General features: G+C 40.4%; 3 protein-coding genes across 3 annotated transcripts in view; 2 read left to right on the top strand and 1 right to left on the bottom strand.

The window, feature by feature from the left end:
* Positions 1 to 1,675, top strand: part of ENH_00048070 (hypothetical protein, conserved) — a gene marked incomplete at both ends in the record, with an annotated part of 3,486 nt that extends 1,811 nt beyond the window's left edge. The window contains 2 exons of the mRNA XM_013585577.1: positions 389 to 832; positions 888 to 1,675. Of these exons, the coding sequence (XP_013441031.1) occupies positions 389 to 832; positions 888 to 1,675 (1,232 nt within the window). The remainder of the gene's footprint in view (positions 1 to 388; positions 833 to 887) is intronic.
* Positions 1,676 to 3,624: 1,949 nt separating this feature from the next.
* ENH_00048060 (hypothetical protein, conserved) lies at positions 3,625 to 4,542 on the top strand (the record flags this gene model as incomplete). The annotated part of the gene is made up of 1 exon (XM_013585576.1): positions 3,625 to 4,542. The coding sequence occupies one exon, from the start codon at positions 3,625 to 3,627 to the stop codon at positions 4,540 to 4,542; it is 918 nt and encodes a 305-aa protein (XP_013441030.1).
* Positions 4,543 to 4,846: 304 nt separating this feature from the next.
* ENH_00048050 (hypothetical protein, conserved) lies at positions 4,847 to 11,005 on the bottom strand (the record flags this gene model as incomplete). The annotated part of the gene is given in 6 exon segments (XM_013585575.1): positions 4,847 to 4,969; positions 5,275 to 6,086; positions 6,587 to 6,911; positions 6,917 to 7,022; positions 10,189 to 10,268; positions 10,565 to 11,005. Coding segments are annotated over 6 exon segments (1,887 nt in total).
* Positions 11,006 to 14,895: the final 3,890 nt, after the last annotated feature.

Genomic DNA, 14,895 nt, shown 5'->3' with positions numbered 1-14,895 from the left:
GTGGCTGCTGCTGTGGCTGCTGCTCTTGTTGTTGGTGTTGCAGCTGCTGCTGCTGTTGCTGCTGTTGCTGCTGCTGCTGTTGCTGCTGTTGCTGCTGCTGCTGTCGCTGCTGCTGCTGCTGCTGCTGCTGCATGGGCGTTTGCGTGCATGCGCAGATAAATATATATCTATTTCTTATTTGTCAACTTCTATCTAATTATGAATGCATGCGCTGCAAGTTGCATTATTTGTCTTTGATCTTTTGTGCATGCAAAGGCCCTTTGTTTGCTGCTGCACGCACCAGTGCGTGCTGCTGCTGCGTCGGCTGCTGCTGCACGACAGCAGCAGCAGCAGCAGCAGCAGCAGCAGCAGCAGCGGGAAAGGACTTGCTTTGCTGCTTTTTGCACAGGCCGGCGGCTGACTCTTTCTGCCATTCTTTGTCTTTCAACTTCCGTTTTTCTTTTTTTTGTTTTTTATTCTTCGAAAGAAATGGCGGAAGTCCGCAGCAGCAGAGAGGGCCTTCAGCTGTACAGACAGCTCCAGCTGCAGCAGCTGCAGCGCCAGCTGCAGCACGACTGGACGCAGCTGCAGCAGCGCGACAGCTACCGAGACTTCAAAGCTGCTGCTGCTCGTCCTGTTGCTGCTGCTGCTGCTGCTGCTGCTGCTGAGGACCGAGCCGACACGGCTGCTGCTGCTGCTGCTCCTGCTGCTGCTGCTGCTCCTGCTGCTGCTGCTGCCGGGGCAGCAGAAACCCGCAGCAGCGACTCCCTCCGCACTGGCGCAGCAGCAACTGCTGCGGCCAGGGGAGGCCCTGCCAGGATATCAGGGGCAGCAAGAGCAGCAGCAGCAAATGGTTGCTGCCTCCCCAGACAACAGCAGATCTGCTTGTCCGCGTTGTATGTGTTCAGAGATTTTCGCAAACGGGCAGCAGCAGCAACAACAACGACAGCAGCAGCAGCAGCAGCAACATCAGCAGCAGCAGCAGCAGCAGCAGCAGCGCCAGTTAGCAGCAGCAGCAGTTCAAAGCGCCCCCGTCTCATTCTCGTTTAAACGCAAAGACCACAACAAAGTGAAAGAAGAAATGCAGAGGAATCTGCAGGTGGCAGCAGCAGACACAGATGCAGCAGCAACAGCAGCAGCAGCAGCAGCAGCAGCAAAAGCAGCAGCAGCGACAGAAGCAGCTGCAGATGCTGCAGCAAATTCAGCAGCAGCAGCAGCGCCAGTGGCAGCAATTCCCAGCATTGTGCGCTTTAGCGAGGAAGAGGAGCAGCAAATAGCAGCTTTGCTGCTGCGGCACTCGAACTCGCAGCTGCTGCTGCTGCAGCAAATAGAAGACAAGCAGCAGCAGCTGCAGCAGCAGCAGCTGCAGCAGCTGCTGCTGCTGCTGTTCTGCGTGCTGCTCGTGGGCTTCCTGAACGCAGGGCCAGACGCAGTGCTGGGAGCAGCAGCAGCAGCAGACATCCAAGAACTGGAAATGGCAGCAAATAATAATAATAATAATAATAATAATAATAATAATAATAATAATAATAATAATAATAATAATAATAATAAAAGTGATAATAATAAAACTGCTGCTGTTGCTGCTTTCATCAACGGCGTGGGAGCGCTGGGGGCTCTTTGCCAGGTGGGCGGGCAGCAGCAAATTGCTGCTGCTGCTGCTGCTGCTGCTGCTGCTGCTGCTGCCGGAATTTAATTTAAATAATATTTCAAACTATTTTAATACTTTTCAGTCGTTTATTTCCTCTTTTGCTGCTGCTGCGGCTGCTGCTGCTGTTGTTGTTGTTATTGTTGTTGCTGTCGTCTGCCAGCTGCTGCTGCTTGCTGCTGCTTGCTGCTGCTTGCTGCTGCTTGCTGCTGCTTGCTGCTGCTTGCTGCTGCTTGCTGAACTGGAGTGCCGTGTGTCTTTAACCTGCATTTCTGTTTTAACTCTTTCCTCAATTCCCTTTCCAGTTTTCTTTTAAAATTAAATTGAATTAAATTAAATTTAATTAAATTTAATTTAATTTTAATTTAATTTAATTTAATTTAATTTAATTTAATTTAATTTTGAATTTCTGCTTTCCTGTGTGCTTTGCTTTGCATGCACTTAGGGTGTATGTACAGCTGCAGTGAGCGACGCATTCGGCTGGCCAGTTTTATTTTTGCTGCTTTCACTTTTATCATTTTTTGCTGCTGCACTTTTGCTGCCAGCAGTTTACAAAGAAAGAAACAAAGTTTACTGAAACCCAAGTGCTGCTGCTGCAGCTCGAGCTGATGCTGCTGCTGCTCCCAGAGCTGCTGCTGCTGCAGCTCGAGCTGCTGCTGCTGCTGCTCGCGGAGCTGCTGCTGCTGCTGCTCCCAGAGCTGCTTCTGCTGCAGCTCGAGCTGCTGCTGCTGCTGCATCTCGAGCTGCTGCTGCTGCTGCTCTCAGAGCTGCTGCTGCTGCTGCTCGCAGAGCTGCTGCTGCTGCTGCTTTCAGAGCTGCTGCTGCGGAGACTGGCTGCTGTTTGAGATGCATGCAACTTGAAATCTTTGCATCTTTTTTATTTTATTTTTTTATTTTTGAAAAAGCAAAACCCCCTTGGCGGTGCAGCAGCAGCTGCACAGACAGCCCTTTTCCCGCAGTGTTGCTGCAGTTGTTTTTTGTTTTTAAATCAAAAAATTAAAAATTAAAAAAATGTTTTTTATTTAAACTGATCTGCTGCTGCCAGCAGCAATTTGCTTCTAAAAACTTTGCTGTTCAAGAGCTGCAGCAGCAGCAAAAGAAAAAACATTTTAAAAGAATTTTCGCCTTTTCGAATTCCAAAAGTCAAAAACTAAATTGATAATATATTTTCATTTACGGAAATATATTTTTCATAAAAATCAATTATTCCAGTCCCCGCATGCATATTGTTTCCTGACTCTAACTTCTTAAATTATTCTTTATTTGAATTTATTTTAATTTTATGTGGAGTTTAAAATGGCCCAAAAAGCTCTGAAGTGGAGTTTGAGGTGTACAGTGTGCAGTGTACATACACCCCATTCGTTCGGCTTTCCGCAAAGGTCTTGCGGGTTCGAGTGTCTCGACAGCAGAAGGCGAATATTATGCATTTTATGAATTGCAAAGTAAAATAAAATCATTTTATTTCAATAAATATATTTAATTTGCAAAATAAACCGCGCAAATGGGCCCAGTGGCCCCCTCGTCACCAATGGACCTCCGCCCAGAGAGGCCGTGCGCGGTCGGCGCCGCCTCAATTTTCGTCTTTTTTCGCGGAAATAAAACAAATAAAAGTTTTATTTATTCAAAAAAAGATAAATTTTGAATATTTTGAAGAAATTAACTCCAAAAAAAGCTCCTTTTCGCTCATTTCCCGCTTTTCCAGTTCGGGGCCTCCCAGTCGGCAGTGGACACGCGAGAAGCCCTGTGTCCGCAGTGTCTGCCCCGCCTCGCCCTCGAAAACGATTTAAATTCTTTAAATTGAATTTAAATCATTTTTTAAAATTAAAATTAAATTAATTTTCGAGTTTTCTTCTTTCGAAGCGCGAGAAGTTCCCGGCGAACATCGAGGTGTCTGTACACCCCAGCGCGCCGCGCGGGAGCACCGCCGCCGCCTCCGCGCCCGATCTGCGCACGAAGGGACCTTTCCATCAGTTTAATTTAAATTAATTTTAATTAAAATGAATTTATTTTATTTTTATTTCATATTTGCTTCTTTCGGGGGTCGCGGGGGCCGTCCGCGCCTCCCGCTTCCCGCTGCAGCCCCCCTGGCCTTCAGCTTGCTGTTTTTCGCCTCTCTTTTGGCCGCGTTTGCTGCAGATGCAGCAGCAGCAGCAGCACCAGCAGCAGCAGCAGCACCAGCAGCAGCAGCAGCAGAGGAAGGGGCGGAAGAGGAGCATGCAGAGGCCGGGGAAGGCCTTTTTGAATACCGGAAAGTTGGGACGGAGTTGGTGGACTTGTGGCGTACGTACACCTCAATGGGCGAGGCCCTGAACCACTTGCTGCGGGACTACAACGTGGCTTTGCTGCAGCAGCAAAAGGTGGAGGTTGCTGCAGTGTTGGCAGCAAAGCACAAGGCAGCAGCAGCAGCAGCAGCGAAGGCTGCTGCTGCTGCTGCTGCTGCGCCTGCTGCTGCTGCTGCTGCTTCCGGGCCGCTCCGGCGGCGCGCAGCACTTCAAAAGGAGCAGCGGCGCAAACGCGCGCTGCTGCTGCTGCTGCATGCAGAGGCCATGCAGCTGAAAGAACTGCAGCAGCAAATCAAAAAAATAGACGAAAGAGTTGGAAAACTCCCCCCCTACAGTGCTGCTGCTGCTAACATTGCTTTGATTCGCTCGGGTGCTGCTGCTGCAGTCAACGTGGCGCAGGCGCTGCACAGTTCTGCTGCTGCGCTGTTTCACCGCGCGCTGCAGCAGTACGTGGCGCTGCTGCAGCAGTTCAGCAGCAAACAAAACGAATTGTTTATTTTAATTCAAAAAATAAAACAAAATGCTTTTGATCAAAGAGAAAGACTTTCGCTCATTCAAAACGAGGCTCTCTTCGACAGAGCCTTCGACACGGACCCCCCCCTGGCCTTCAACTTCGCCGGAAAGCTGCAATGAGCCTTTTAATCTTTGCAGCAACTAATCCATTTCAACTCATTTGCTTTTTAATTTCTAAATTATACCATTTTAATTCTTTTATTTTTATTTAAATGACCGTTTTAATCCCATCCGGCCAAAAAGGCGCGGCCAGGAGCTGCGCATACACCCCGAGCTGCGCATACACCCCAAGCTGCCTATACACCCCAGGGCCCGGCCCGCCGCTTCGAAGCGAAGCCGCTCTTTCGGAACTCTTTTGTTTATCATTTTAAATAATCCCGAGAGTTTTAATTGTTTTTAATTCAATAAATTTAAATTAATTAATTCAATTTCTCCTTTTGTTCTCCAGTTGATCCCCCTTTCGCACCATCACCGCCGCCGCCTGCTCAGACCTCATTATTGCCAAGTTCGCCAGCTTCTTTATTATTTGGCAGCGCTCTTCCTGCATCTGCAAACAAATAAACAAACAAATAAGCAAACAAATAAATAAATAAATAAATAAATAAATAAATAAATAAATAAATAAATAAATAAATAAAGAATAAATAGTGAGAATTAGACCAAGTGGCGCACTTGGGGGGAACACTGAGGGTTTGCATGCAGAGGAAAACTTCGTTTGATAAAAAACTGCATTTTGGAAAATTAAAAAAAGATATTTAAAAGACTTTTGCAGATCTTTTAAAAAGACAAAAAGCAAACTTTGAACAAAGCCAAGTGGCAGCAAACGCATGCAACTTCGGGGCTTTGCTGCACCTGCTGGTACTGGCCCAGCAGCCCTCGTGCTGCAGCAGCAAAAGCCCCAGCCTTTGCTGGTGCTGCTGCAGCAGCAAAGTTTGCAGCAAACCGCCACCGCAGCAGCTCCACTCCCTGCACTTCCAGGGCCCCCTGCAGCACTGCCATTAGACCAATGGTCCCCAAGAAGAAGGCTGTGGGGCGGAAGCCCGCAGGTCCACTGGTCTCTTCGGGGGGCCCCGGGGGCCCCTGGGGGGCCCCCTGGGGGGGCCCCTGGGGGGCCCCCAGGGGGGCCCCCGGGGGCCCCCCTGCTGCTGCTGGGGCCTTTTGGGGTTTTTTTAAATTTGCGAAACGCGGGTGGAGATAATCGAAGGTTTGCACAAGTGTATGTACACCTGAAACCAGCAGCCGCACCAACGGCAAGTCCGGCACTGCAGCAGCAGCAGCAGCAGCAGCTGCTGCTGCTGCATCTGCTGCTGGCGCCTCTCCCGCTGCTGATTCTTCCGAAACTCCTGCTGCTGCTGCTTCTGGTGCTGCTGCTGCTGCTGCTGCAGTCACAGCGTCTGCAGCAGCGGCGGCGCTCCCGGCAGCAGCCTCCGCAGCAGCAGCAGCAGCGCCGTGCCCATCAGCAGCAGCAGCAGCAGCAGCAGCAGCAGCAGGAGCTGCAGCAGCAGCCTCCGTGGTTTCGGGGTCCAGCAGCACCTCCGCCACCGCCAGCAGCAGCAGCGCTTCATTTAAAGCCCTTTCTGTCTCGTCGAAGGCGGCGCTCTCAACAGCACCAGCAGCAGCAGCAGCAGCAGCAGCAGCAGCAGCAGCAGCAGCAGCAGGGGGAGCTGCGCAGGCCAGCCGAAGCAAATAAAACACAAAACTTGAAATAAATGCAAAAGTGAAATAAAGCATTTATGCATTTCCAAGTATTTCTCAATCCAGCGAGAACAAAGCTGCATCTTTTCTTTTTCTTTTCCTTTAAATATTTAAATGAAATTATTTCTCCTCTTATTTGTTTTTAATTCATTTCCCAGTCTGCGTGCTGCTTTCTGGGTAGGCTAGCTATCTGTAGCTAGCTAGCTGTGGATAGCTAGCTATAGCTAGCTAGCTGTACCTAGCTAGCTGTAGCTAGGTAGCTGTACCTAGCTAGCTGTAGCTAGCTAGCTGTAGCTAGCTAGCTAGCTGTAGCTAGCTAGCTGTGGCTAGCTAGCTGTAGCTAGCTAGCTGTGGCTAGCTACCTGTAGCTAGCTAGCTGTGGCTAGCTAGCTGTGGCTAGCTAGCTGTGGCTAGCCAGCTGTGGCTAGCTAGCTGTGAAGATATCTGCCTGCAGAGTGCCGCGTCTTACCCGCATTTTGCTGGCCCGTTGCCTCTGCATCATTTTGGCAGTCTCGCTTTTCGCTGCTGCTGCTGCCGCTGCTGCTGCTGCTGCTGCCGCTGCTGCTGCTGCTGCTGCTGCTGCTGCTGCTGCTGCTGCTGCTGCTGCTGCTGCTGCTGCTGCTGCTGAGGGGGTCGGCCTGTTGGAGTCTGGCGCAGAGGCAGGCGGCGACTTGGGCGAGCATTTGTCGGGAGATGTTTGCGATTTGTGTTTTTTCATTTATTTCTTTTGGAATTGTTTTTTTGGAATTAATTTTGTTTTTGAAATTAACTTTTAATTTAAAATTAATTCTCAACTTCAACAACAAAAACAAAAAGACCCGCAGCAAACTCGACAGCTGCTCGTCGCCGAAAGTCGAAATTTCGGCGGAGACGAAAACTGCCGACAGCAAATCCACCAGCAAGTGCTGCATCCAGCAAAACCCACAAGTTGAAGTTTTTATTTCATTTAATTAATTAATTTAATTAATTAATTAATTAAATTTAATTAATTAATTAATTAATTGACTAATTGATTAATTAATTTATTTATTTATTAATAGATCAATTAATTGATTAATTGATCAATTAATTGATTAATTAATTAATTAATTGCAATTAATTAATTAATTGTTTTGAATAAACTGAAGTGCTTTTTACTGTTTATTTGAAAGCCGGTGGAACCTTAGTTTTAAAAAGTGCAATTTATTTAATTAAATGCATTAAATGCATTAAATGCATTAAATGGATTATTTGATTAAACTGATCAAATTAAACTGATCAAAAAGAAAACCAAATAACTGCCAAATAATTGCTGCTGCTGGGGTGTACGTACAGCTAGCTGCATCCCCTGCGCAGCCAAAATGCTGCTTCCCTGATGAACTTCTTCAAAAGCCCAACAACAAAAAAACAAAAGAAAAGAAATGTTTTCGAAAGTGGCGGCGAAGAGCTGGCGGCGTTGTTGGGGGCTGCGCTCAGCTGTACGTACACCCCAGCAGCAGCGGGTCACTTGCTCGTTTTGTTTTTTGCAAAATATTATTTTTAAAAAATAAATTGAATTAAAAGTCAAATAAACTCCAAAAAGACCTTTTTAAAAAGCCAAAGTGGAATTAAAAGTCAAATAAACTCCAAAAAGACCATTTTAAAAAGATAAAGTGAATTAAAAGTCAAATAAACTCCAAAAAGACCTTTTTAAAACACCAAAGTTGAATTAAAAGTCGAATAAACTCCAAAAAGACCATTTTAAAAAGCCAAAGTGGAATTAAAGTCAAATAAACTCCAAAAGGAGCAAAAAGAAGATCTAATTGGCGGAAAAAGCTTCAAACGGACCCCCGATTTGCTTCAAAAGTGCCAAACTGAAAACCAAAAAATCCACAAGTCCCCCTCTTATTAAAGAAAAACAAATTTGGCTTTTCGCCGCAGAGGCCGAAAGCACTCCGAGTTCGTCGCGGCTTTTGGAAAGCTTTAAAAGTCTTCGTTGAAACTCGCAGCTGCTGCAGGGGCACCTGCAAGTGGAAAGTGGAATTAATTAATTAATTAATTAATTAATTAATTAATTAATTAATTAATTAATTAATTAATTAATTAATTAATTAATTAATTAATTGATTAATCAAATTGAAATTAATTAATCAAACTCTTTTAAATTAACTAATCAAACTCTTTTAAATTAATTAATCAAACTCTTTTGAAATTAATTAATCAAACTCTTTTGAAATCAATTCATTCAAACTCTTTTAAATTAATTATTCAAACTCTTTTAAATTAATTATTCAAACTCTTTTAAATTAATTAATTCAAAGTCTTTTTAAATTAATTCATTCAAAACTCTTTTAAATTAATTCATTCGAAACTCTTTTAATCTTCTCTTTTTTTTGAGTCCAAAAGACACTTTTGAAGACCCTTTCGAGTCAATTCGAAGTCCCAAGTTTGTACTTGCTGCCAGCAGCAAAGTGGTATTATTATTATTGTTATTATTATTGTTATTATTATTATTATTATTATTATTATTATTATTATTATTATTATTATTATTATTATTATAATTATTTGTACTTACACGGGTCGACCTGCTCCCACGCAGCAGCAGCTGGGGTGTACGTACACCGCAGCAACGCAGCTGGGGTGTACGTACACCGCAGCAACGCAGCTGGGGTGTACGTACACCGCAGGAACGCAGCTGGGGTGTACGTACACCGCAGGAACGCACCTTTCGCCGCCGCATGCAGCAGCAGCTGCAGCCCAAGTGAAAGAATTGAAAAGTGCGCAGCGAGCCAAAGAAGGGCCCAAACCGAAAGTGGCAATTGCTGCGGCAGTTTGGAGCTGCGGAGACACCCCACACTTGCTGGGGTGTACGTACACCGCAGCAGCCGCTGCGGGACGCACTTTTGAATTATTAATTCGACGAATTGATAATTCAAAAGTGCAAAAGAACAAAAGAAATAAAGATGCAGCTGGACTGCTAATCAAAATGAGGGAAAAGAATTAGTTCAACAAAAGTAAAAGTGGAAATAATTATTAATCAAGAAAGGGTGGCGCCAGCGACGGGGTGTCTGTACACCCCGCGTACCTGCATGCAAAGCAACTCTTCTTTGTTTGCTGCTTCACTTTTTAAACTTTTTTTGAAATTAAATAAAAGTTCGAAACAACTTTCGCGCGAGAAGCAAAGCGCCATTCTCTCCACCTGAGTGTACATACACCGCAATCCACTCCAAGTAACACTTTGGATTTTCTGTTCAAAAATTCATTTTTTATTTTCCAAACTTTTCCCATTTGCACTCCTTAATCAATTGGTTAATTAACCCATTAATTGCAATAAAAGAGTTAAAAAGAATTCAAACGAATTTAAAAGAGTTTAAAAGAGTCAAAAAGAATTAAAAGGAATTGAAAAGAACTGCAAAGAATTAAATTTATTAAATTTGTTAACTTAATTAAACAAATTTAAATAAGTAAATTAATCCATTTCATTTAATTAGTTAAATTAATCAAAGTAAATAAATCAATTTAATTAATTTAATTAAACCAATTAAATTAATTAATTCAATTAATTCCATTAATTAATTTAATTGATTTAATTAAACGTAAATAAGTAATTATTTACAAACCACTCTGTGGGGCGGAAAAGTCCAAAGCGCAGAAAAGAGAAGTCTGAGGGCGGCGAGTTGAAGGTGGGATTTCTTTTTATTTTTTATTTCTTTTTTTGTTTCTTCAAATTCTTCATTTCTTTCCAAATTCATTTCGCAATTATTTATTTTATTTATTTGATCTGTTGGATTTAATTGATTTGTCTGATTTAACGGACTTGTTTGATTTGATTGATTTAATTGATTTAATTGATTTAATTGATTTGAATGATTTAATTGATTTAATTGATTTAATTGATTTAATTGCATTTCTTTTGTCGAAGCTGTTTCTTCCAATTCGGGGGAACTGGCGGTGGTGCTGGTGGAAGCAGCAGCAGGGGCGTGTTGGGAATTTGCGAAGTCGGGATTTTGTGTTTTCAAAAAAGAAAGTAAACTTGAAATAAATAATTGCATGCGCTCCAACTCGTGGGATTTCCAATTAATGTCGACATAATAAGAGTCTCTTTCCGACAAAAAATAAATCAAAAGAGAAACAACTCCCATGTCGTCGTCGAAGGGGTCCAGCGACACCAGCGCGAGCTGTTCGTACACCTGAACGCCAAGTGCAAGTCGCCAGCTTTTTGGCTCCCAGAGGCTTCAAAAGAAAGCAAATTTGAATTATAAATAAATAAAAAAGAAAATAAAACTTTTAAAATCTCAAAAAAGTGAAAAATTCGCCAAAATGGCCAATTAAAAGTTGAATCGCGAAGCCAGCAGATGCAAGTCGGAGGCGGAAACTTGAACTTCGCTGCTGCTGCTGCTTTCCGTTGTTTATTTTCTTTGAATTTTGTTTTATTTTTAATATTTATTTATTTTAATTTCTTTTATTTCCTTTTTTATTTTCTCACATCCAAAATGCGCTCTATCGCGCCGGCGCTGACCCCGCGGGGTTCCCGCAGGATGCGGCAGTAGAGTGTATGTACACCGCAATCGAAGAAGGCCTGGGCGACTTGGCTTTCTTTGCGCGCGACTTCTTGTTGGAATTTGACTCTAAAAAGGGGGTTTTCTGTCGCATTTAATTCCATTTCTGTTTCATTTTTGTTTTCTTTTTCTTTTTCTTTTTCTTTTTCCCTTTTATTCCCCTCTTTTTCCGCTTCTTTCCACTCCCGCGCCGCCTCCGCCCGCGCCTCCAGCCGCTCCGCCGCCACTGCGTCCGCCACGGAGTGTACGTACACCTCAACGCCCCGCACGTCGCCCTCCGCCCAAAGCTCTTCTGCAGCTTCCACAGCGCACTTCAAGTCCGCAGCAAACTCGGGCCTCTGGGGGGCCCTTTTGTACATTCCTGGCATTTTATTTGGCGCAAAAAGGGCTCGAAAAGGGGCCTTAGAGGCGCAGTTTCGGGTGTACAGACACCCCAAAGCCCGGGGACGCGAAGTCCAGAAAAAAGAAAAAAAAATTAAATTTTTTTCTTTCAAACTTTTTTTTCAACTTTAAATTATTTCCGCTTCTTTCAAGTCTGCAGAGACCCGCTCTGCAGCTGAAAGGATGCAAAAAAGAAATAAATGGAGTTTTAAAAAGAAATAAATGGAGTTTTAATTTCTTGAATTAAAATTGGTTTCAAATTTCTTCTTTTTTATGCACAAAATAAAACAAAACGCCAAAGACAGCTCCCAACTCGCAGCCCCAGAAGCTGCGCGCTCGCGCTGCTGCTGCTGCTGCTGCTGCTGCTGCTGCTGCTTTCGCAGCAAGAGCAGCAGCAACTCCGCAGCAGCAGCTGAAATATATTTTAAAATAAATATTTTTTTCAAAAATCTTTTTTATTTTAATTTTAATTAACTTCAGGAGCGACAAATCCATTTGGCCTCTGCGCCGCAACAGCCAGAGCGGTGTGCAGTCGCCAGCGGCGCGACTGGCGCTGGGAAAAGCGCGGAATGAAGCAGAAAAGCATTTCAAATAAACATTTTGAATAAATATTTTGAATAATTGTTTTAAATAATTGTTTTAAAAGCATTTAAATATATTTTCTGAAATGATTTCTCCAGAGGAGTTCGGGTGTCGCCGCGGGGCTGAAGTGACTCTGTGTGTACACCCCAGCAGCGCGCGGCCAACTCAAGTGGAAACTGTCCAATTTTGCTCCTTTTTGGCTTTTTTTGAATTTTTTTCAGTTCAAAAAAGTGTTAAATTGTGAATTAAATGATTAAATAATTTAATAAAAGATAAAAAGGGGCGTTTGATCGGTGTTTGAAGAGGCTTGGGACAAATTTGCCGTGACCGACTGATCGCCGCAGCCACTCGCGACCCACTGCATGCATGCGCCGCGCCGTCTCCGCTGAAACTGCTGAAATTCGAAGTAAAATTACTTTATTTTGCATTTAAACGAATTTAAATTAATTTAAATTCATTTTCGTTTTTAAAAATTAACATTTGGCCTATAAATGGCCAAAAACGGCAAGGGATTGCCCCCAGCGTCGTCAGCGCCCACTCTCGAACTTGAAAAAAATTCAAAATTCGAATTATATTTCCACCATTTCACCGAATTACTTCAAAATATAAAAAAGTTTGAATTAAATTTTCATTATTTTAATAAAGTTTAAATTAAATTTTCATTATTTTAATAAAGTTTGAATTAAATGTTCATTATTTTACCATTTGCGTTGAAATGCCCCCAAATTCGCATTAAATGTCCATTATTTTGGCCATTTTCTTGAAAAAGTTTCAAAGTTTGAACAAACTTTCCACGATTTCACCAAATTACTCCAAATTATTTCAAGTTTGAATTAAATTTGCATTATTTTTTCATTTTTCTGAAAAAATGGAAAAATAATGCAAATTTAGTCTCAAAATTTGAATTAAATTTCCATTATTTCAAACATTTCTTGAAAAGGTTTCAAAGTTTGAACTAAATGTCCAACTTTTCGCGAAATTGCTCCGAAATGTCTCAAAATTTGAATTAAATATCCACCATTAAATGCATTTTCTTGAAAAGTTTCAAACTTTGAATTAAATATTCATCATTAAATGCATTAATTCTAAAAAGTTCAAGCTTTGAATTAAATATTTATCATTTCAAATATTTTTTGAAAAAATTTGAAATAAATATTCAAATTTCAAACATTTTTTGCCTGCAGCAGCTGCTGCAGCAAAAACAGCAAATTATATTACTTTTAAATAATATAAAATATATTTTATTGTGAACAAAATGGAAATAAACTTTTTAATTAATAATTCTTTTTTTTATTTTTGCATGCAATTCATCAAAGTGCAAAATGAGCTGCTGCATGCACTGCAACCCTTGCATGCTTCTGTCTGGCTGCATGCATGCAGCCTGCTGCTGCTGCTGCTGCTGCTGCTGCTGCTGTTGCTGCTGCTGCTGCTGCTGCTGCTGCTGCTTCAGAATAGCCTCAGCTCTTATAAAGATACTTTTAAAAAGACTTGTTTTAATTAATTGTGAAATTAAAAATACTTTATTATATTTAATTTTGAATTTTAAAAGTACTTTATTTTAATTAATTTCGAAATAGCTTATGAGACTTCTCTCGTATTGGAGGCCTGCGGCATATTTACTTTTGTAGAAAAGTCCAACACAAAACATAAATTTAATTTTAATTAAATTTATTTTTTTAAAAAATAAATTTAATTAAAATTAAAAATAATAAAATGCTTTTGCTTCTCAACTTAGCAGCAACTTCGCTGCACTTGTCTTCTGCTGCAGCACGCCACTGTTGCTGCTGCGCTGCAGTTGGCTGGCAGCAGCAGCAGCAAAGCTCAGCAGCAGCTGCTGCTGCTGCAGCAGCAGCTGCTGCTGCTGCAGCAGCTGCTGCTGCTGCTCTGCTGCTGGAGGCCTGGAAAGACTGAGCAGCAGCAAAAGCCAATTAAGAACTCATTTGGCATTTTTAGTTTAAAAAGAAATAAACTTTTAATTTTAAATTAAAAAAGAAATATATTTTTAATTAAAATATAAAATATATTACCAGTTTTTTAAAAGAATCCCGAAAGGGAAATGCCCAATTAAAAGATTTATAAAATGCTTTAAACAAACTTTAATTAATACTTTAACTAATAACAATAATAATAATAATGCTTTATATTACAATAAAATATTATTATTATATTATTACAATATATTAGTGATTAATTTGATTAAGTATTAAATTAATTAAATTAATCACCAAAAATTATAAACTAATTAATTAATTAATTAATTAATTGGTTAAATAATCAAATAATTAACTAATTAATTAATTAGATTATTACTATTATTATATTAATTAATTAGTTAATTAATTAATTAATTATATAATTAATCATTTGAATTATACTTTCAATTAATTAATTAATTAATTAATTAATTAATTAATTAATTAATTAATTAATTAATTAATTAATTAATTAATTATATAATTAATTAATTAATTAATTAATTAATTGAAAGTATAATTCAAATAAACTCTTTCAGCTAGAAAGCCAATCAGCACCTTTTGCTGCTGCAGCAATTTCCGTTAAATATAAATATTTATATAAAATGAATATAAATATTTTTATAAATTAATTATAAATAGTTTTATAAATTAATTATAAATACTTTTATAAATTAAAAATAAACACCTTTATAAAGGCATTTATAATTAGTTTATAAAAGTGTTTATAACACTTTTATAAAGACATTTGCAATTAATTTATAAATATATTTGTAATTAATTTATGAAGATATTCATAATGCCTTTATAAAGATATTTATATAAACTTTTAATTTGAGGATATTTATAATATTTTTATAAAGATGTTTACAATCAACTTATAAAGATATTTATAACATCTTTGTAAATATACTTATAAATAATTTAGAAAAGCATTTATAATACCTTTATAAAGATATTTACAATTAATAATAATATATAAATATAATAGTTATAAAAGTATTTATAATACCCTTATGATGGTATGTTTATAAAGACAATTATAATACCTTTATTAATAAATTGATAATTAAGTTATAAATGCATTTATAATGCCTTTATAAAGGTGTTTATTATTCCCCACAAAGCATGCAAGGACAACTGCAGCAAGACTGCAGCAAAACTGCAGCAAGACTGCAGCAAAACTGCAGCAAGACTGCAGCAAAGCTGCAGCAAAGCTGCAGCAAAGCTGCAGCAAAACTGCAGCAAAACTGCAGCAAAACTGCAGCAAACTTTCTACAGATTATTTTGTTTGAGCTGCTGCTGCAACGCCGGTTTGCTGC

The sequence above is a fragment of the Eimeria necatrix genome, genomic scaffold (assembly GCF_000499385.1).
Source record: "Eimeria necatrix Houghton genomic scaffold, Enh_scaff371, whole genome shotgun sequence".
Lineage (NCBI taxonomy): Eukaryota > Apicomplexa > Conoidasida > Eucoccidiorida > Eimeriidae > Eimeria > Eimeria necatrix.
Note: the sequence above shows the minus strand (reverse complement) of the source record. Positions and strands in the feature narration are given on the sequence as shown.